Source organism: Chiloscyllium plagiosum, unplaced genomic scaffold (assembly GCF_037043375.1).
Source record: "Chiloscyllium plagiosum isolate Xiang-an unplaced genomic scaffold, Cpla_swu_hap1 HiC_scaffold_2, whole genome shotgun sequence".
Taxonomy (NCBI): domain Eukaryota; kingdom Metazoa; phylum Chordata; class Chondrichthyes; order Orectolobiformes; family Hemiscylliidae; genus Chiloscyllium; species Chiloscyllium plagiosum.
The window spans coordinates 164,871,618-164,893,365 of NW_028270140.1; the positions used below are offsets into that span (position 1 = coordinate 164,871,618).

A 21,748-nucleotide genomic window follows, 5' to 3' on the forward strand; every position below is an offset into this window, starting at 1 on the left:
GTTTCTGCTTCTATCACACGACCATAAGACATAGCAACTGATGTAGGCTATTCAACCCATAGTTGATCTATTAACCCATAAATCCACTTTATCGTCTTCTCCCTGTAATGATTAAAATCTATCTACCTTATCCTGCAATATGCTTACTGATGCTGCCTTGACAGCTCTTTGCGGTAAAGAATTCCAATGATTCACTGCACTCCGAGAGAAAAAAAGCCTTCTCCTCCCTAACAAACACAAAGAATGCTGGGACTTTGGCGATTTTACCTTTATAATCTGAAATAGAGAAAGTTATAGTAGAGAACAAAGAGATGGCAGTCAAATTAGACAGATGTTTTGGTTCTGTCTTCACAAATAATGCCTCAAAAATGGTCTAGTGAGATAGCGGCACTGAAGGAAATCACAGTTAGAGTCAGCTTGGATTCTTGAAGCGTTGGTCATGCCTGACAAACCTGAGAGTTTTTTGAAGAAGTGACAAAGGTCATGTGGATAGAGGTAGGTTGATGGTGTTGTATATCTTCAAGAAGGTGCTTGATGAAGTCCCATACGAGAGACTACTAGCTAAGGTGGAAGCCACACCCAGTTGATGGCCTATTACTGACATGAATAGAAACTTGTTTGAGAGGCAGAAACAGAGATTTGGAAGAATGACTAGGTACTCAGGTTGGCAGAATGTGATTAGTGGTGTCCTGCAAAGATATCTGTTGGGGCCTCAATTATTCAGAATATTCATTAACAATTTGGATAATAGCATAAAAAGCTTCAAGACTGACCATTTATAGACAGTGATGATGAGAGCATAAAATTGCAATAGGATATTGGCAGATTAGGTAATTAGGTAAAGCTGTGGCAGATGGAATTTAACATAAGCAAATGTGAAGTTATCCATGTTGACCCAATAAACAATAGTTTAGGGCAATTTTTAGCAGGCACACTGTTTAATACAGTGAATGTCAAACAAAAGTTTGAGATCAGCTTGTACAGCTTTTCAAAGTGCTATGACCAGGTGCAGAAAATAGTCAAGAAGTCTAATGGAATGTTGTCCTTCACGTTTAAAGGGCTGGATTATAAGGATATCAGCGTTATGCTGCAGTTATGCAAAACTCTTGTTCAACTCCACTTAGAGTAGATCTGGGCACCACACCTCAGGAGCGATGTTTGGAGGGAGCTAATGCAGCTTTACAAAAATGGACCTCAGAGATTAAGTTATGAGGAAAGGTTGGACAAATTAGACCTTTATTCTCTAGAATTTAGTATGTTACAGGATGATCTAATTGAGCTCTTCCGGATGTTAAACGGAAAGACGGCATAGTTTAAAAATAAACTATTTTCACTAAATGAATATTGTAGAATTGGGGCATGGCCTAAGAATTAGAACCAAGGCAGTCAGAAGAGATGTTAGAAAGCACTTCAATATGAAAAGAGTAGTGCAGGTTTGAAACTCTGTGCCTCAAATGCAGTCGATGCTAATTCAATTATTAAATTTAAATCTAAAATAGACAAATTTTTATTCAGCAAAAGTATCAAGGGATAAAATCAAAGCAGGCATATTGAGCTAGGCCACAGGTCAGTCATCAGCTTATTGATTGGCGGAGCAGGCTCAAGGGGCTGAATGGCCTACTCCTGTTCCTGTGTTCTGTAAGGGGGAGCCAGTGGATATGGTAGACTTGGACTTTCCGAAGACATTTGATAATCTCCTGTATACATGATTAACGTGTAAAATTGAAGGGTATGGGTTTTGGGGTAGCACATTGACATGGATAGAGAACTGGTTGACAGGCAGAAAATGAAGAGTAGCAATAGATGTATCATTTTTTAAGTGGCAGGGAGCAACCAGTAGGTACCACAGACATCAGTACTTGTACCCTAGCTTTTCACAAGATATAATAATAATTTGGATGAGTGAACAAAATGCAATGTCTGCAAGCTGAGTACAAAGTTGAGTGGAAGTGTGAGCTGCGAGGAGGATGCAGAACGAACACAATTGGCGAACTCCACTCTCTCTGACTTGCTTCAATGATATCTTTGTTGAGCAGCACATCCACTTCCTTCAGGACCTGTGTGGCTTTGAAACAATTAAGCCTGTAGGGGTGTTGTTTTATCAGAACAGCATTCCCTACTTCTACCTCATGCACAGCAGCATTAATCCTTCCCATCTTATTCCTGCATATATCCTTTACTGCTGCAACAAACCTTTCAACTGGGTTCTTTGCTCCTGAGGCAGATAGTTTACTAACCTATCCCATTCCTCAAGAAGTTCCTCATTGTTGAACGTACTTTGAGGCATATCAAACTGCACAACATCTGGGTTTGATTCCTCACTCTGTGGGGCAGTAACTAACACTTGTTTCTCCAGGTCCTTCTCTCTATTATAATAAGGTTTCAACATGTTCATGTGGCATACCAGAGTTTTTTTCCTAACTGGCATCTTTACCAGATAGTTTACCTGACTCAATTTTTTCTCAATTTGATAAGTAACCCTAAACCTGGCTTTAAAGGAATTTCCTACCACTGGAAACAGTACTGATACATCATCCCCATGGAAAACCATCCAAATTTTACAGTTTTTAATTTGCCACCTGTTTAATTCTATGCTGTGCCCTCTTCAGGTGCTGTTTAGCTAACTCACCTACCCGATTTAATCTTTCCCTAACCTCTGATACATAATCCAAGTGTGAAATCTCTGATTTTGGTCCTGTCAATTTCTCTTCAATTAGTTTCCAAAGGCCTTTCAGTTCACATCCGAATATTGACACAAAAGGGGTAAACTGAGTAGATTCATTTGGGGCATCTCTAATGGTAAACAATTTGAATAGGATACCTTTATCTCAGTCATTCGGGTAATCCTGACAGTATGGTCTTCAGAGTCTGATGCCATCTTTCTAAAGCTCCCTGGGCTTCAAGATGATATGCACTGGATTTAAAGTGCTGTATACCTAAGCTGTCCATGACTTCCTTAAACAGCCGAGCAGTAAAATTAGACCCTTGGTCTGACTGAATCTCTTTGGGTAGCCCATACCGTGTGAAGAAAGCTACTAACTCCTCTACCACCTTTTTTGTCTTAATACTCCATAATGGAATTGACTCTGGAAATCTGGTAGATGCATCCTTTATGGTTAACAAGTTCTGTTTCCCACTTTTAGTTCTTGGGAGGGGACATACACAATAAATCATAAACCGCATGAAAGGTTCTTTGAATACAGGAATTGGCAACAAAGGGGCTGGTTTTGTTAGCACCTGTGGCTTACCTTTCATTTGGCATGTATGTCATGTACGGCAAAAGTTAACCACATCCTTGTGCATTCCAGGCCAATAGAAATGTTTTTGTACCTCAGCCTGAGTCTTTTATACCCCTACGTGTCCTCCTACTGGTAATTCATGTGCTACCCATAACACCACCTGTCTGTATGCTACCGGCAACACAATCTGATGCACTTTGGCCCATTTCTGCTCTGCACTAACCTGCCGTGGTCTCCAATTCCGTCTGAGGATTCTAGCTTTAAGGTAATTACCCTCAGGAATATTCTCTACCTCCTTTTCTGAGAATGTGTCAATGCAAGATCTTTTATTGTCTCGTCTTTCAGACGAAACACTTCTCTCTGACCCTCTGCCTGTTCAGGGTTTTCCTGCACCATTACGTCAAACAGGGTTTCCGCTAACTGAATCTCAACTCCTTCATATCTCTCTTTATTTTTCATTTCGTGCTGTGACTTAGGATAGTGGATCTTGTTACTACACAGTCTGCGATCATTCCCGGGGTATTTTTCTTTTAACTCAGCTCCCTGGTCTTCCTTGGGCTTCTCCACAACAAGGGGTGTCACTCCCACCTTGGACCCTGCTAAATCATTCCCGAGAAAAAACTGGATTCCTGGAACTGACACAGTCAATCACTCCCACTGTTACTTCCCCAGTCTTGAGTTGGTACTCCGTGATCTTACATAGGGGAACACTAAATTTCTGTCCATCTATCCCACAAATTACCACTCTGTTGCGTATCAGGTCAGAAAGAGTGCAAATACTTTCACCTCTTACAATTCGAAGCTGGTTAGATCCTGTATCTCTCAAAATTAAAATTTCTTTCCCTTTTCCCCTGTTCTTTCTGAGTAAGCTTTACCCACAGAGATGAATTCTTGTAGAGATTACGCTCTAACTCCATACCCAGCCCTTGCCTAGGCTGTGCACTCTCCTGCAGCTCCTCGACATTTCTTGGGGTTTCCTTTACTACTTTCACTAATACCACTGGAATAGCTTCTTTTCCCACAGTGCCTTTCTTTAATGACTCGCACTGTGACTTTGTGTCCTACCTTCTGGCAGTGAAAATACCTTTTCCCAGTGCCCTTCTTAAAACACCGACACTGTAATTTCCTGTGTCCCACTCCATTAGAGTGAAAGCACCTGAGGCCTCTCACCTCTTTTTCCCCTTCTTGGGCTTATCTATAGTTTGTTTCATAGTGTAGGATCTCCCCTTCTTTGAATTTCTATCCCTCACAGGATGAAATTCTTGCCGTAAGCTAATGAATTTTTATCATCTCTGGAAGGAATTTTTAAACTTCTCCAACAGAATAATCTCTCTTTGAGCCTCATAGGTCTTATCTATTTTTAAGGCCCACACCCATCTTTCAAAATTATCATGTTTAATTCTTTCAAACTCCGCGTAAGTCTGACCAGGTTCCTCCTTTATCTTTCTGAACCACTGTCTATATGCTTCTGGTACCAATTCATAGACACTCAAAATAGCCTGTTTGACATCTGCATAATCTCTGCTCCCCCCTCATCTAACAGCGCTGCAAATACCTCACTAGCTCTGCCTACCAGCTTAGCCCGAACTAGCATTACCCACAAGTAATACCTCAGTTGTCAAAACAACTGAGGTATCATGTTTACAGCCAAATGTTACATATTTTCAATTTTCCAGAATACACTGAGACTGCTAGTCAGTCGCGTGACAGTTGCCTGCAAACTCACTGCCAAAACATCTTGCAGTCCCTCTTAATGATATAGTACATGCCTTCAACATCCAAACAAGAGAGTAGGGATAAAGAGGCCTTTTTCAGGATGGCAGCCGGTGAACCAGTGGAGTTCTGTAGGTGTCAGTGTTGGGACCACAATATTTTTGTGGTATACATTAACAATCTGAACAAAGGAACTCAGAGTATTGTTACCAAGTGTGAATATGTTCACAAAAATAAGTGGAGGGTCAGGTCATGTTAAGAACATGGAGAGACTACAGAAGGACTTGCACAACCTAGGAGGGTGGCCAAAGAAATGACAGATGGAATACAATGTGGGAAAGTATGACACTATGCACTTTGGTAGGAAGAAAAGAGGTGTGGATTATTTTCTAAACTGAGAAAGGCTTCGGTAATCTGAAACACAAAGGGATTTGGGCGTCTCAGTTCAGGATTCTCATATGATTAATATGCAAGTTCGGTTGGCAGTCGAGAAGTGAAATACAAATAGATCGTAGAACAACACAGCCCACTGTGTTGTGCCAAACATGATGCCAGACTAATTGCTTCTGCTTGCCCTTGGTCCATATCCCTCTGTTCCTTCCTTATCCAAAAGCACCTTAAGTGCCCCTATCATATTTCCCTCCACCACTACCCCTGGCAGTTCATTCCAGACAGTGCAAAAATACTTACCTTCAAGGAACTGTGTACCTGAACCTCTTGGTCTCTCTTTTCAATAAAACTCCCCAGGACCTGACTGTTAACTGTGAAAGTCCTGCCCTTTTTTTCTTACTAAAATGCAACATCTCGTATTTATGTAAATTAAAATCCATTTGCCACTCCTCAATCCATTGACCCAGATGATCAAGATCCTTTTGTACCATTAGATAACCTTCTTCACTGTCGACCTAACCACCAATTTCGGTGTCATTGACAAATTTACTAATCATACTTCCCATATTGTCATCTAAATTGTCTAAATCCTGTCCTTGTTTGTATTAAATCCAAATTAAATTCCATCTACTACTTCTCAGCCCATTGACCCAATTGATCAAGATCTCTTTGTAATCTTAGATATCCTTCTTCACTGTCCACTATACCACCAATTTTGGTGTCATCTGCAAACTTACTTGCCATGTTTCCTCTATCTATCCAAATTATTTATATAAGTGACAAACAACAGTGGACTGAGCACCAATCCCTGTGGATACCAAGAAGCTTGGATACAGTGGACACGGAGATGATGTTTCTGCTGATAGGCGAGATTAAGCATTGGTGAAGGAATGACCTTTTAGAACTGAGATGAGGAGGAATTTCTTCAGCTGGAGGGTGGTGACTCTGAGGAATTCATTGCCACACAGGCCAAGTCATTGAGTGCATTTAAGAAGAGATAGATAGGTTTCAAGTTAGTTAGTGAATTAAGGCTGAAAATGTGCTGCTGGAAAAGCGCAGCAGGTCAGGCAGCATCCAGGAACAGGAGAATCGACGTTTCGGGCATAAGCCCTTCGTCAGGAAGGGCTTATGCCCGAAACGTCGATTCTCCTGTTCCCTGGATGCTGCCTGACCTGCTGCGCTTTTCCAGCAACACATTTTCAGCTCTGATCTCCAGCATCTGCAGACCTCACTTTCTCCTCCTTAGTGAATTAAGGGTCAAGGGTAGAAGGCAGGACAGTGGGGTTGAATAACATGTCAGCCATGATTGAATGGAGGAGCAGACTTGATAGGCTCAATGGCCTAATTCTGTTTCTATACCTTAGATTTTATGCAATCTTACTAGACAGCTTCCTATGCAGCACCTTGTCAAAGGCCTTGGAAATCCAAATAGTTCACACCCACTGGCTCTCCTAGGAGAACCTCTCTATCCAGGTCTCTCAGTATTCTGTAAGTGTCAATAAGATATAATGTACCCCTTAACCTTCTAAACTCCATTGCATATAGACTCAGAATCCTCAATCACTTCTCATAAGTCGGTCTCTTCATCCCTGGGATCATTCTTGTAAACTCCTCTGGACCCTTTCCAAGGCCAACATTTTAATGACTTCCCTACATCCTGCTGAACCTGGATACTAGTTTTTCATGATTCATGGATGGGGACCTGCAAATACCTCTGTTTTTATGCAGTTTTTCCCCATTTATATAATATTCAGCTCTTCTATTGGATTTGTAGAAGATGTAACCAGGTGTGTAACTGAAAGCAATGCCTTTGATGCAGTCTAGTTGGACTCCAAAAAGATAGGGCCCCACATGGAAGACTAATAGCAAAGGTAAGCACCCATTAGACCAAAGGAAATTTGACAAATTGGATCCGTAGTTGCTGAGTGGCAGGAAGCAGAGAGTGATGTTTGAAGGGTGTTTTCTGACTAGAAGTTTGTGTTCACTGAGGTCCCACAGGATGCAGTGTTGGTATCCTTGTTGTTTGTGGTTTATATTCATGATTTAGAGCAGAGAACAGTAAAGCATACGAACAGGCTGGTCAACCCACCATGTCTGTGTCGCCCACAACACCATTCTAAACTATCCCATCTGCCTGCACCTGGTCTTTGTCTGTCTCTTCCCTGCCTATCCATGTGTCTGTGTAAATGTCTATTCAACGTTCCAATCATATCTGCTTCTCCCAATCTCTGGCATCATTCCTGAAGAAGGGCTTATGCCCGAAACATCGATTCTCCTGCTCCTTGGATGCTGCCTGGCCTGCTGTGTTTTTCCAACACACATTTTTCAACTATAGTGTTACAGGCACCACTGTGTAAAAATAAAAGCTTGCTTCTCACATCTTCTTTAAAATTTCCTTCAGTCAGCTTAAATCTTATGCTCCCTAGTATTTGACAGTTCCACCCTGGAAAAAAGCTTCCAACTATCCACCTATCTATGCCTCTCATAATTTTATACAGTTGAATCAGATTACCCCTCAGCTTTTGATGCTGTAGTGAAAAATATCCAAGTTTGTCCAGTCTGTCCTTATGGAGAATACCTTCCAATCCAGGCAACATTCTGGTATACTTTTTGCACTCTGTCCAAAACCTTCGCATCCTCTCTATAGTATGGCAACCAGAACTGCACACATTACTCCAATGTGGCCGAACTGTGACTTGAATACAAGAGGGTTGGTTAGTAAGTTCACAAATGATACAAAAAGTTGGTAGGATGGTAAATAGTGAAGAGGATAGCCTTAAATTTGGGAGGCTGGTCAGATGGGCTGATCTGTAACCAATGGAATTCAGTCCAGACAAATGTGAAATGATGCACGTTTGCAGGACAAAGCAGACAAGGGAATACATGATGAAGCACCGATGATCTGAGGGACCTGGTGTGCATGTACAGCAGTCCTTTAAGTTGTCAGGACAGGTGGCTAAAGTGGTTAAGAAAGCAATGAATAAAATTGCCTTTATTAGTTGAGGCAAAAAGTCAAAGAGCTGGAACTGCATAAAACATTGGTTCAGCTTCACCTGGAGAATTGTGCACACATCTGGAATCCACATTATTGGAAGGGATGTGATAGCATTAGAGAGGGTACAGAGGAACTTTGCCAGAATGTTGATTAGGCTGAAAGTTTTATTTATGAAGAGAGATTGGACAGACTTGGGTTGTTTCCTTAGAGCAGAGGAGATTGAGGGAGGGACTTGATTGACATGTATCAAATAATGAGGGGTGACAAGATGAAGAGATCATTGACCAAACAGCACTTAAGGTAAGGGGCAGGAAGATTAGAGGAGATGCGAGGACAAGCCTGACACCCGGGTTGGTGGGAATCCGGGACTCACTATCTGTAACGATGGTCGAGACAAAAATCCTCAAAGCATTTCAGAAATATTTAGGTGTGCAGTTGTGATGTCAAAACACGAGGCTATGGGCAAGAGCTGGATTATGAGATTAGAACAGTTCGGTTGTTGTTTTTGACTGCTGCAGACGTGGTGGGCTGAAGGACCACAATCTGGTCTGTAGATCTTTGTGATTTTATTACTCAATTCTTCCTGTCTAAAGTGCATAATCTCACATTTTCCCACATTATATTCCATCTGCCAAGTTTTTGCCCACTTGCCTTACCTTTCTATATTCCTCTGCAAACTGTTTGTTTCATCCTCACCATTTGTCTTCCATCTATTTTTGTCAGAAGTCACATGACACCAGGTTATAGTCCAACAGGTTTATTTGAAATCGCAAGCTCCCTCGTCAGGTGAAGTGTCAACGTGACAAAAGAGCAGTGCTCCAAAAGCTTGTGATTTCAAATAAACCTGTTGGACGATAACCTGGTATCATGTGACTTCTAACTTTGTCCATGCCAGTCCAACACCGGCACTTCCACATCAACCTATTTTTGTGACAGCTGCACAGTAACTTGCAGAGGCTGACCACCATGCTCGTTTTATCATTCCCTCTAACCTTCCTACTACTCACTTCATTTCTGTGTCCCCAGCAATTGACTTCTCCATGAGGGGAAATATGCCCTCCCTGTCCACTCTTTCCAAACCTGTCATTATTTTGTACAGCCCAATTAAGTCAGGTCTCACAATCCTAGCCTATCAAGTCAACCTCTTGTACATGTTCTCTGTATTCTCTAGATCAGTTGTTTCCTTCGTGTAATGTAGTGACTGGAACTGTGCACAGAACCCCAGCTGTGGCAGAACCAGTGTATTATATGGTTCCACTATAAAATCCCTCCTCTTGTAGTCACTTCGTCACCCAATGAAGGGAAGTATCATGGGTGTATTTTTTAAATCACCTTGCCTGTCTGTCCTGCTAACTTCAGGGACCTATGGACACGCACTCCAAGGTTTCTCGCTTCTTCTACCCTTTGATTTAAGTGCATGGGATTGAGGATGATTTAGCGATCTGGATTAGAGATTGGCAAGCTGAAAGAAGACCAATGATGGTGGTTGATGGGAAATGTTCATCCTGGAGCTCAGTTACTATTGGTGTACCACAGGATCTGCTTTGGGGCCACTGCTGTTTGTCATTTTTATAAATGACCTGGATGAAGGCATAGAAGGATGGGTTAGTAAATTTGCAGATGACACTAAGACTGGTGGAGTTGTGGATAGTGACGAAGGATGTTGTACGTTACAGAAGGACATAGGTAAGCTGCAGGGCTGGGCTGAGTAGTGGCAAATGGAATTTAATGAGGAAAATGTCAGGTGATTCACTTTGGAAGGAGTAACAGGAATGCAGAGTGCTGGGTTAATGGTAAGATTCTTGGTCGTGTGGATGAGCAGAGAGATCTCGGTGTCCAGGTACATAGATCGTTGAAAGTTGCCACCCAGGTTGATAGGGTTGTTAAGAAGGCATACAGTGTGTTAGCTTTTATTGGTAGAGGGATTGAGTTTCAGAGCCATTCGATCATTTATTAGCTGTACAAACCTCTGGTGCGGCCACACTTGGAGTATTGCATACAGTTCTGCTCACCGCATGATAGGAAGGATGCGGCACCTTTGGAAAGGATGCAGAGGAGATTTACTAGGATGTTGCCTGGTATGGAGGGACAGTTACGAGGAAAGGCTGAGGGACTTAATAGAATAGAATAGAATAGAGTAGAACAATACAGCACAGAACAGGCCCTTCGGCCCACGATGTTGTGCCGAACATTTGTCCTCGTTTAAGCACCCATCCATGTACCTATCCAATTGCCGCTTAAAGGTCACCAAAGATTCTGACTCTACCACTCCCACAGGCAGCGCATTCCATGCCCCCACCACTCTCTGGGTAAAGAACCTACCCCTGACATCTCCCCTATACCTTCCACCCTTCACCTTAAATTTATGTCCCTTTGTAACACTCTGTTGTACCCGGGGAAAAAGTTTCTGACTGTCTACTCTATCTATTCCTCTGATCATCTTATACACCTCTAACAGGTCACCCCTCATCCTTCGCCGTTCCAATGAGAAAAGGCCTAGCACGCTCAACCTATCCTCGTACGACCTATTCTCCATTCCAGGCAACATCCTGGTAAATCTTCTCTGCACCCTCTCCAAAGCTTCCACATCTTTCCTAAAGTGAGGCGACCAGAACTGCACACATTACTCCAAATGTGGCCTAACCAAAGTCCTGTACAGCTGTAACATCACTTCACGACTCTTGAATTCAATCCCTCTGCTAATGAACGCTAATACACCATAGGCTTTCTTACAAGCTCTATCCACCTGAGTGGCAACTTTCAAAGACCTATGAACATAGACCCCAAGATCCCTCTGTTCCTCCACCTCACTAAGAACCCTACTGTTAACCCTGTATTCTGCATTCTTATTTGTCTTTCCAAAATGGCAGGGTTGAACTCCATCTGCCACTCCTCAGCCCAGCTCTGCATCATATCCAAGTCCCTTTGCAGCCGACAAGAGCCCTCCTCACTATCCACAACTCCACCAACCTTCGTATCATCTGCAAATTTACTGACCCACCCTTCGACTCCCTCATCCAAGTCATTAATAAAAATTACGAACAGCAGAGGACCCGGAACTGATCCCTGCGGAACTCCACTTGTAACTGGGCTCCAGGCTGAATATTTACCAACTACTACCACTCTCTGACTTCGACCGGTTAGCCAGTTTTCTATCCAATTGGCCAAATTTCCCTCTATCCCATGCCTCCTGACTTTCCGCAAAAGCCTACAATGGGGAACCTTATCAAATGCCTTACTAAAATCCATGTATACTACATCCACTGCTCTACCCTCATCCACATGCTTGGTCACCTCCTCAAAGAATTCAATCAGACTTGTAAGGCAAGATCTACCCTTCACAAATCCATGCTGGCTATCCCTATTCAAGCAGTGCCTTTCCAGATACTCATAAATCCTATCCCTCAGTACCCTTTCCATTAATTTACCTCCCACCGAAGTAAGACTAACTGGCCTGTAATTCCCGGGGTTATCCCTATTCCCTTTTTTAAACAGGGGCACAACATTCGCCACTCTCCAGTCCCCTGGTACCACCCCCGTTGACAGTGAAAATGAAAAGATCATTGCCAACGGTACTGCAATTTCCTCTCTTGCTTCCCACATAATCTTAGGATATATCCCATCAGGCCCGGGGGACTTGTCTATCCTCAAGTTGTTCAAAATATCCAACACATCTTCCTTCCTAACATGTATCTCCTCTAGCTTACCAGTCCGTTTCACACTCTCCTCTTCAACAATACGGTTCCTCTCATTCGTAAATACTGAAGAAAAGTACCTCTCCTATCTCTTCCGACTCAATACACAGTCTCCCACTACTGTCCTTGATCAGACCTACCCTCGTTCTCGTCATTCTCATGTTTCTCACAGACGCATAAAAAGCCTTTGGGTTATCCTTGATCCTATCTGCCAAAGATTTTTCATGCCCTCTCTTAGCTCTCCTAATCCCTTTCTTCAGGTCCTTTCTGGCTATCCTGTATCCCTCCACTGCTCTGTCTGAACCCTGTTTCCTCAACCTTATGTAAGCCTCCTTCTTCCTCTTTACAAGACATTCAACCTCCCTCGTCAACCAAGGTTCCCTCACACGACCATTTCTTTCCTGCCTGACCGGTACATACATATCAAGGACACGTCGTATCTGTTCCTTGAAAAAGTTCCACATTTCCACGACATCCTTCCCCGACAGCCTATGCTCCCAACTTATGCTCCTCAGATCCTGTCTTACAGCATCGTAATTACCCTTCCCCCAATTGTAAAACCTACCCTGTTGCACGCACCTATCTCTCTCCATAACCAAGGTGAAAGTCACAGAATTGTGGTCACCATCACCAAATTGTTCACCCACTAACAAGCCCATCACTTGTCCCGGTTCATTACTAAGTACCAAATCCAATATGGCCTCCCCTCTGGTCGGACAATCTACATACTGTGTTAGAAAAGCTTCCTGGACACACTGCACAAACACCGCCCCATCCAATCTACTAGATCTAAAGAGCTTCCAATCAATATTTGGGAAGTTGAAATCACCCATGACTACTACCCTGTGGCTTCTGCACCTTTCCAAAATCTGTTTTCCAGTCTGTTTCTCCACATCTCTGCTGCTATTGGGGGCCTATAGGAAACACCCAACAAGGTGACTGCACCTTTCCTATTTCTGACTTCAGCCCATACTACCTCCAAAGGCAGATCCCCCTCGAACTGCCTTTCTGCAGCCATTATACCATTTCTAATTAGCAACGCCACCCCCCTCCTTATTTACCACCCTCCCTAATCTTACTGAAACATCTGTAACCAGGAACCTCCAACAACCATTCCTGTCCCTCTTCTATTCACGTTTCCGTGATGGCCACAACATCGTAGTCCCAGGTACCTATCCACGCCTTAAGTTCACCGACCTTATTTCTGATACTCCTTGCGTTGAAGTGTACACTCTTGAACCCATCTCTGTGTCCACAAGTATTCCCTGTCAGTGCTACCTTCTTCACAGCCTCCCCACACACTTGAACATCCTGACAAACAGCTAGCCTACTTGCTGGACTACAAGTCCGGATCCCATCCCCCTGCCAAATTAGTTTAAATCCCCCCGAAGATAGCTAGCAAACCTACCCCCCAGGATATTGGTGCCCTTCTGGTTCAGGTGCAACCCGTCCTGCTTGTACAGGTCCCACCTTCCCCAGAATGCAGTCCAATTGTCCAAATACCTGAAGCCCTCCCTCCTACACCATCCTTGCAGCCACGTGTTCAACTTCAGTCTCTCCCTATTCCTTGCCTCATTGTCTCGTGGCATCGGCAACAACCCAGAGATGACGACTCTGTCCGTCCTAGCTTTCAGCTTCCAGCCTAACTCCCTGAGCTCTTGAATGACCTCCCCACTCCTCTTCCTACCTATGTCATTGGTGCCAACGTGCACCACGACTTCTGGCTGCACACCCTCCCCATTAAGGATTCTGAAGACACGTTCCGAGACGTCTCGGACCCGGGAGGCAACAAACCATCCGAGAGTCTCGCCCATGTCCACAGAATCGCCTGTCCGTCCCTCTAACTAAAGAGTCTCCTATAACTAGCGCTCTCCTCCTCTCCCCCTTTCCCTTCTGAGTCTCAGAGCCAGACCTCACGCCACAGACCCGGTCACTGCAGCTTACCCCTGCTAGGCCGTCCCCCCCACCAGTATCCAAAGTGGTATACCTATTGTTTAGGGGAATGACCACAGGGGATCCCTGCATTGCCTGCTTCCTCCCCTTCCCACCCCTACCTGTTACCCAGCTACCTCTGTTCTCTGGCGTAACTACGTCCCTGTAGCTTCTATCTATCACCTTCTCAGCCTCTCGAATAATCCTCAGTTCATCCAACTCCAGTTCCAGTTCCCTAACTCGTTCTGTGAGGAGCAGGATCTGACTGCATTTCCTGCAGATGAAGTCGGCAGGAGTATCGGTGGTCACCCCTACCTCGAACATCCTGCAGGAGGAACATTCCACTGCCTGCGCTGCCATTACTCTACACCTCGTCTCCGAAAACAAGAACACTGAGTAGCTTACCTGTGGACTTTAAAATTAGGTTAGAGGAGGAGGATGGGAGGGAGGCCCTACTATATAGGGCCTGTGGTCTAGAACACACCCACTCAAATATCAATCACTTACCTTCCCGACCAGCTCTGCGTTCCAACCTCACTTCCGCCCAGCTCGCGCCACTCTCTGCTGAGAAAAGGACTTAAGGCTGTTTTCGTTAGAGAAAAAGGTTGAGAGGTGACTAAATTGAGACGTATAAGATAATCGGAGGTTTAGATAGGGTGGACAGTGAGAGCCTTTTCCCTCGGATGGTGATGGCTAGCGCAAGGGGACATAACTATAAATTGAGGGGTGATAGATATAGGACAGGTGTGAGAGGTAGTTTCTCTACTCAGAGTAATAGAGGTGTGGAACAGCCTTCCTGCAACAGTAGTAGAGTCGCTAACTTTAAGGGCATTTTAATGGTAATTGGATAGACGTATGGATGAAAATGGAATAGTGTAGGTTATTGGGCTTCAGATTGATTTCACAGGTCGGTGCGACATTGAGGGCTGAAGGGTCTGTACTGCGCTGTAATGGTCTACGTTCTAAGTGTCATTTGAATTAAAATTCCATTAACCACAAACAACGAAGTAGCTGATAAGCCCAATCCAGATGTCTTTTGTCTTCATTCATATGACATGTGTGGCGCTGGCTGGGCCAGCTTACATTGCCTGTGCTGTTTTGGCCTTGAGAAGGTGGTGGTGAGCTGCCTTCTTGAACCAATGCAATCCATGAGCTGTAGGTTGACTTAATGTGCAGTTTACAAAGAAGTTCCAGGTTTTTTGACCTAGTGAGGAGCAGTGATATATTTCTAAGTCAGGGTGATGTGTTTTGGAGGGGATTTTGCAAGTGGTGATGTTCCTGAAATCTACTGCCCTTGTCCTTTTAGATGGAGTTAGTTGTGGGCTGGAAAGGTGCTGTCTTTGTTAGATGTCTGCAATGCATCTTGTAGACAGTATACACTGCTGCTGCTGAGCATCGGTGGTGGAGGGACTGGATGCTTATGTGTATGGTGTCAATCAAGCAATCTACTTTGTCTTGGATGGTGTCAGGCTTCTTAAGTGTTTTTGGGGATGGACTAATCCAGTTAAGTAGGAGAAAGTGAGGACTGCAGATGCTGGACATCAGAGCTGAAAATGTGTTGCTGGAAAAGCGCAGCAGGTCAGGCAGCATCCAAGGAGCAGGAGAATCGGCGTTTCGGACATGAGGAAGGGCTCATGCCTGAAACGTCGATTTTCCTGCTCCTTGGATGCTGCCTGACCTGTTGCGCTTTTCAGGCAACACATTTTCAGCTCTAATCCAGTTAAGTGGGGAATATCCATCACACGGTGGACTTCTGCCTTGTAGATGGTGGATTTTGGGGAGTCGGGGTGAATTGAAAGCTTGGCTAGGTTGTTTGTTTGAAACATTCAGACCAATAAGTCAGACAAGCCAGCTTGAGTTTCACAGAGTGATCTCCTGGGGATGCCTCTGTCGGACATTGCTGTTTGAGCATGAAGGAAATCTCGGGTATGATGCCTCTGATCGTGTACAGTCATGTTTGAAGCAGATGTTGAGCAGACAGCTGTGGCTGATGTTCTGATTATGTTCTGTTAATCTTTGTTCATTCATACCATAGGTTCATACGAAGTTTCATAATCGACAGGCACATGCTCCTGGCAGTGACACCTCCTGTCTTAGCTTCTCATACGATGGCAACACCCTGGCCTCACGTGGTGGTATGTGTCTGTTTCTGTACATATAAATATGTGCCTCGTAAGTACTGCGCAAGTGTTGCGAATAGTTGCAAATCAACATTCAACACTGAGATCTTGTCACATCTATGGATATATGCCTTCTTAAGGACCATTGCCAAATTTCATCTGGAATATCAGCGTTCCTGATTTTCTATTTGCCAAAACCTGCTTTCATGGCCACATCTCATTCCTTAGTGACTGCCTCTGGCTCAGTCTTAACCCCTATGGATTCCAGCTAAGTTTCATCCTTTGTGTTTTTTAGATCCACCCAGGATCACCAATATCTCTGTGACTTACAGCACTCCTCAGGGAGCTAGTCTCACTATATCCTGAGATCCACACTCTATGCATGTGGCACTCTTGGGACTATCTTCACTACAGTCTACAGCAACCGTGCCTCATGCTATCTCAAAGCTGCCCATCCCCTCCAATTCCATTTCATTCTTTTTGTTTTAACAAGAAATATTTTTTCTCTTCCTTTCCTGGGCTAAAGGAACCTATGTCATCCTGCCATGACTTGATTTTCTTTCTCCTTGTCCAGTCCTTTCCTACTTACATCCATGACTTGAATGATGCTTTACGTTGGTTTCAAAAGATGCCCCTTTTTCACATACAATCCCTCGACATGTCCATCCTCTTTTTGGCAGATGGTCCTTTGCTGCTTCCTTGAAAGAAAGCCTGAACTATTCCCAACCACTACCTTTTCCTCAGCTTTAAGTGGAGACAGAGCCCACAGACAGAAAAAACAGTTAGGAAGGCAAAAGAATGGATGATGGTAAGCCATGGAAAAGGACAAGCTGACAATTAGGATTATACCTCAGTGAAAAAGATTTGGCTGTGCTGAAAGCAGCCTGTTTCATGATAAGACCATGAGATAGAGGAGCTGAGTGAAGCCATTCATCCCAACTTGTCTGCTTCGCCTTCCAATCATAGCTGATACATTTCTCAAACCGAGTCTCGTCCCTTTGCTCCTTAACCCTTGATCCCCCTGCTAATTGAGAATCCGTCTGTCTCTGTCATAATTGCACTCAATGACTTGGCCTCCACAGCCCTCTGCAGCAATGAGTTCCACAGATTCCCCACCCTCTGCCTGAAGGAATTCCTCCTCATCTCAGTTCCAAAGGGTTATCCCTTAACTCAGACTGTGACCCTGCATCCTAGTCCCTCCAATGAGTGGAAACATTTTTTCCAAATCCACTCTATTAAGGATTCTGTACATGTCAATGAGATCCCCCTTATCCTTCTTAAACTCAGTTGAATATAGATACAGAGTCTTCAACTGCTTCTCAACTGACAAGCCCTTCATCCCTGAGATCATTCTAATAAAACCCATCTGGACCCCTTCCAAGGTAAGCACATCCTTCTTTAGATATGGGGCACAAAGCTGCTCACAATATTCCAGGTGGTGGTCAAGCTGTTGGAGGGAGTCCTGAGGGACAGGATGTACATGTATTTGGAAAGGCAAGGGATAGTCAACATGGCTTTGTGCGTGGGAAATCATGTCTCACAAACTTTTTTGAAGAAGTAACAAGGAGGATTGATGAGGGCAAAGCAGTAGATGTGATCTATATGGCCTTCAGTAAGGTGTTAGACAAGGTTCCCCATGGGAGACTGGTGAGCAAGATTAGATCTCACGGAATAGAGGGAGAACTAGCTAATTGGATAGAGAGCTGGCTGAAAGGTAGAAGACAGAGTGTGGTGGTGGAGGGTTGTTTTTCAGACTGGAGGCCTGTGACCAGTGGAATGCCACAAGGTTCGGTGCTGGGTCCACTACTTTTCGTTATTTGTATAAATGATTTGGACGTGAGCATAAGAAGTATACTTAGTAAGTTTGCAGATGACACCAAAATTGGAGGTGTAGTGGACAGTGAAGAAGGTTACCTCAGATTACAACAGGATCTTGATCAGATGGGCCAATGGGCTGAGAAGTGGCAGATGGAGTTTAATTCAGATAAATGCGAGGTGCTGCATTTTGGTAAACCAAATCTTAGCAGGATGTATGTACTTAATGGTAAGGTCCGAGGGAGTGTTGCTGAACAAAGATACCTTGGAGTGCAGGTTCATAGCTCCTTGAAAGTGGAGTCGCGGGTAGATAGAATAGTGAAGAAGGCGTTTGGTATGCTTTTCTTTATTGGTCAGAGTATTGAGTACAAGAGTTGGGAGGTCATGTTGCGGCTGTACAGGACATTGGTTAGACCACTGTTGGAATATTGCGTGCAGTTCTGGTCTCCTTCCTATCAGAAGGATGTTGTGAAACTTGAAAGGGTTCAGAAAAGATTTACAAGGATGTTGCCAGGTTTGGGGGATTTGAGCTATAGGGAGAGGTTGAACAGGCTGGGGCTGTTTTCCCTGGAGCATCAGAGGCTGAGGGGTGATCTTGTAGAGGTTTACAAAGTTATGAGGGGCATGGATAGGGTAAATAGGCAAAGTCTTTTCCCTGGGATCGGGGAGTCCAAAACTAGAGGGCATAGGTTTAGGGTGAGAGGGGAAATATATAAAAGAGACTTAAGAGACTCTGTTTTTCACGCAGAGGGTGGCACGTGTATGGAATGAACTGCCAGAGGATGTGGTGGAGGCTGGTACAATTGCAACATTTAAAAGGCATTTGGATGAGTATATGAATAGGAAGGGTTTGGAGGGATATGGACCGGGTGCTGACAGGTGGGACGAGATTGGGTTGAAATATCTGGTCAGGTTGGACCGAAGGGTCTGTTTCTGTGCTATACGTTTCTATGACTCTGACTCTCAATGCTGTCTGACCAGATCCTTAGTACATCTCTGTTCTTATATTCTAGCCCTGTTGAAATGAATGCAAACATCACATTTTGCCTTCCTCGTTACCAACTAAACCTGCATGTTAACCTTAAGAGAATCCTGAACAGGAACTCTCAAGTCAATTCATACTTGCCTGCATTGTATTCCACCTGCGACTTCTTTGCCCATTCTCTTAGCCTGTCCAAGTCTTCTACAGCCTTCTTGTTTGCTCAACAATACTTGTCCCTCCAACTATCTTTGTGTCATGTGCAAACATAGAAAAAAATGCCCTCAGTTCCTTAGTCCACATCATTAATGTATGTCATGAATAGGTAGGTCCCAACGCAGACCCCTATATGACTAAAAATGTCACTGGCTGCCATTCCAACTTTGTGACTTCTGCCAGTCAGCCATTTCTCTATCCATGCTGGTGGTATCTTGCCCCTAACACCATGGACTCCTATCTAATTTACCAGTCTTCTATGCAGTATTGAATTGAATTTATTGATACGTGTACCGAGGCACAGTGAAAAGCTTTGTCTTGCGAGTGAAGTAGCATAGATAAGTAAAAAGTAGATAAACAGCGGCAAAAACAAAAACACAGGTACAGGCGAATATTAAGAGTTTGAGAGTCCATTCAGTATTCTAACAACAGTAGGGTAGAAACTGTTTTGAAACTGGCTGGTGCGTGTGTTCAGGTTTCTGTACCTTCTCCCCGATGGTAGAGGTTGTAGAAAAGCATTGCCAGGGTGAGATGGATCTTTGAGAATGCTGGTGGCCTTTCCTTGACACCAGGCCTGGTAGATGGATTCTGTAGATGGGAGGTTGGCCTTTGCGATTGTCCGGGGCGAGTTCACCACTCTCTGTAACCGTCTCCGATCCTGAATGGTACAGTTGCCATACCAGGTAGTGATACATCCAGACAGAATGCTGTCAATGGTGCACCTAAAAGTTGGCAAGGGTATTCACCATCATGCCAAATTTCTTCAGCTTTCTGAGGAAGAAGAGACTTTGTTGGGCCTTTATAACCAGTGCGTCCACATGAAGAGTCCAAGAAAGCTTGTTGTGGATGACCACTCCCAGGAACTTGACACAATCTACTCGTTCCACCTCTGTGCTGTTAATGTGTAGGGCGGCATGAGTAACATCAATAATGAGTTCCTTGGTTTTGCTGGCATTGAGAGCTAGGTTGCTGTCAGTGCACCATTTTTCCAGGTCTTCCACCTCCCATCTGTAGTCTGTTTCGTCGCCGTCTGAGATTCGATCGATTATGGTGGTGTCATCAGCGAACTTGTAAATGTCATTAGTCTGGTATTTGGTAACGCAGTCATAGGTATACAATGAGTACAATAGGAGGCCGAGTACACACCCCTGGCGGTCCAGTGTTAATGAGGATGAAATATTGTCCCCAATCTTCACTGATTGTGGCCCGTGGATCAGGAAACTGAGGAGCCAATTGCAGAGAGTGGGGCTTAGTCTGAGATCACTAAGTTTAATAATCAGTCTTGAGGGGGTAATAGTGTTGAAAGCTGAACTGTAGTCAATGAGTAGCATTGTTACATAGCTGTCCTTGGTGTCAAGATGTTCTAGGGAGGAGAGAAGGGCAAGTAATATGGCATCTGATATGGATCTGTTGGTCCGATAGGCAAATTGGAGTGGGTCAAGCGTAGTGGGGAGGCTGGAATTGATTAATGCCATTACCAGCCATTCAAAGCACTTCATGACCACCGAAGTTAGGGCCACTGGAAGGTAATCATTGAGACATGCTGCATGAGCCACCTTAGGATGATGTTGGCCCTATTGAAACAGGCAGGCACAGTGGCCTGCTGCAGGGAGACGTTGAAGATGTCGAAGAAGACCTCCACTTGCTGATTTGCGCATGCTCTGAGTGCACAGCCTGGTACTTCATCTGGTCCCGTCACTTTCCTTTGATTCACACAAAGGAAAACTGATCTGATGTCTGATGCAGTGACTGTTGGAATAGGTTCGTCAGGACTTGTCACAATAGATGTTACTTCTCTGCTGAAATTTTGCTCAAAGCGAACATAGAAGGCATTGAGATGATCGGGGAGGGATGTGTCATCATCTGCTACCTTACACTGTCTCTTTTTAGAACCTCTTTTTAGTATCTTGTCAGAAGACTTTTGGAAATCCAAATAGATCATGTCCACTGGCTCTCCTTTGTCAAACTTGGTCATTACCTCCTCTACGAATCCAAACCAATTCATCAGGCATGAACTTCTCTGATTCTGCAATCCATGTACTCCACATCTCATCCTTGATCATGAACTCTAAAAGTTTTCTAAAGTTTCCTTCTGCCTCTCTCCCTTCTTAAACAGGGGTGTTACATTAGCCATTTTCCAATCCTCTTGGACCTTCCTTGACTCCAGTGATTCACCAACAAAGCCTTTACAATCTCCTCAACAGTCTCCTTGAAAACTCTAGTGTGTAGTCCATTTGTTCCAGATAATTTATGCACCTTTAGACCTTTCATATTCCCCAGCACCTCCTCCTCAGTGATGGCCATTCTACTCACCTCTGCCCTCGACTGCTAGAAGTTCTGATATGCCGCTGGTGTCTTCCAGTGTGAAAAGTGATGCAGAATACTAATTCATTTCCTGTTTATTGGGGAGGGATGCCAAAGAGGAGCCTGAAGTTCTGTCTTTAGCAGTACAAACAACCTTTCTTCAGAGATGTTTGTAGGGGATATGTCGGGGAGACCAGAGAATCCACCTTTCACGTGGAGCTCAGTTGCCCTCTTAATTAGGGCTCAGATCAGAGGAGAAGTCAATGACACTTTAACTTGCTCATTGAATACAGTATTCTTATACATTTCTCATTACAATAATTACATGCAACATTAATGTCATTGTTCCA

At 44.1% G+C, this 21,748-nt stretch overlaps 1 protein-coding gene across 1 annotated transcript in view; it reads left to right on the top strand.

The window, feature by feature from the left end:
* wdr70 (WD repeat domain 70) overlaps positions 1 to 21,748 on the top strand; it is a 196,605-nt gene that overhangs the window by 90,185 nt on the left and 84,672 nt on the right. Inside the window, exon 11 of the mRNA XM_087975431.1 lies at positions 16,000 to 16,099. Within this exon, the coding sequence (XP_087831557.1) occupies positions 16,000 to 16,099 (100 nt within the window). The remainder of the gene's footprint in view (positions 1 to 15,999; positions 16,100 to 21,748) is intronic.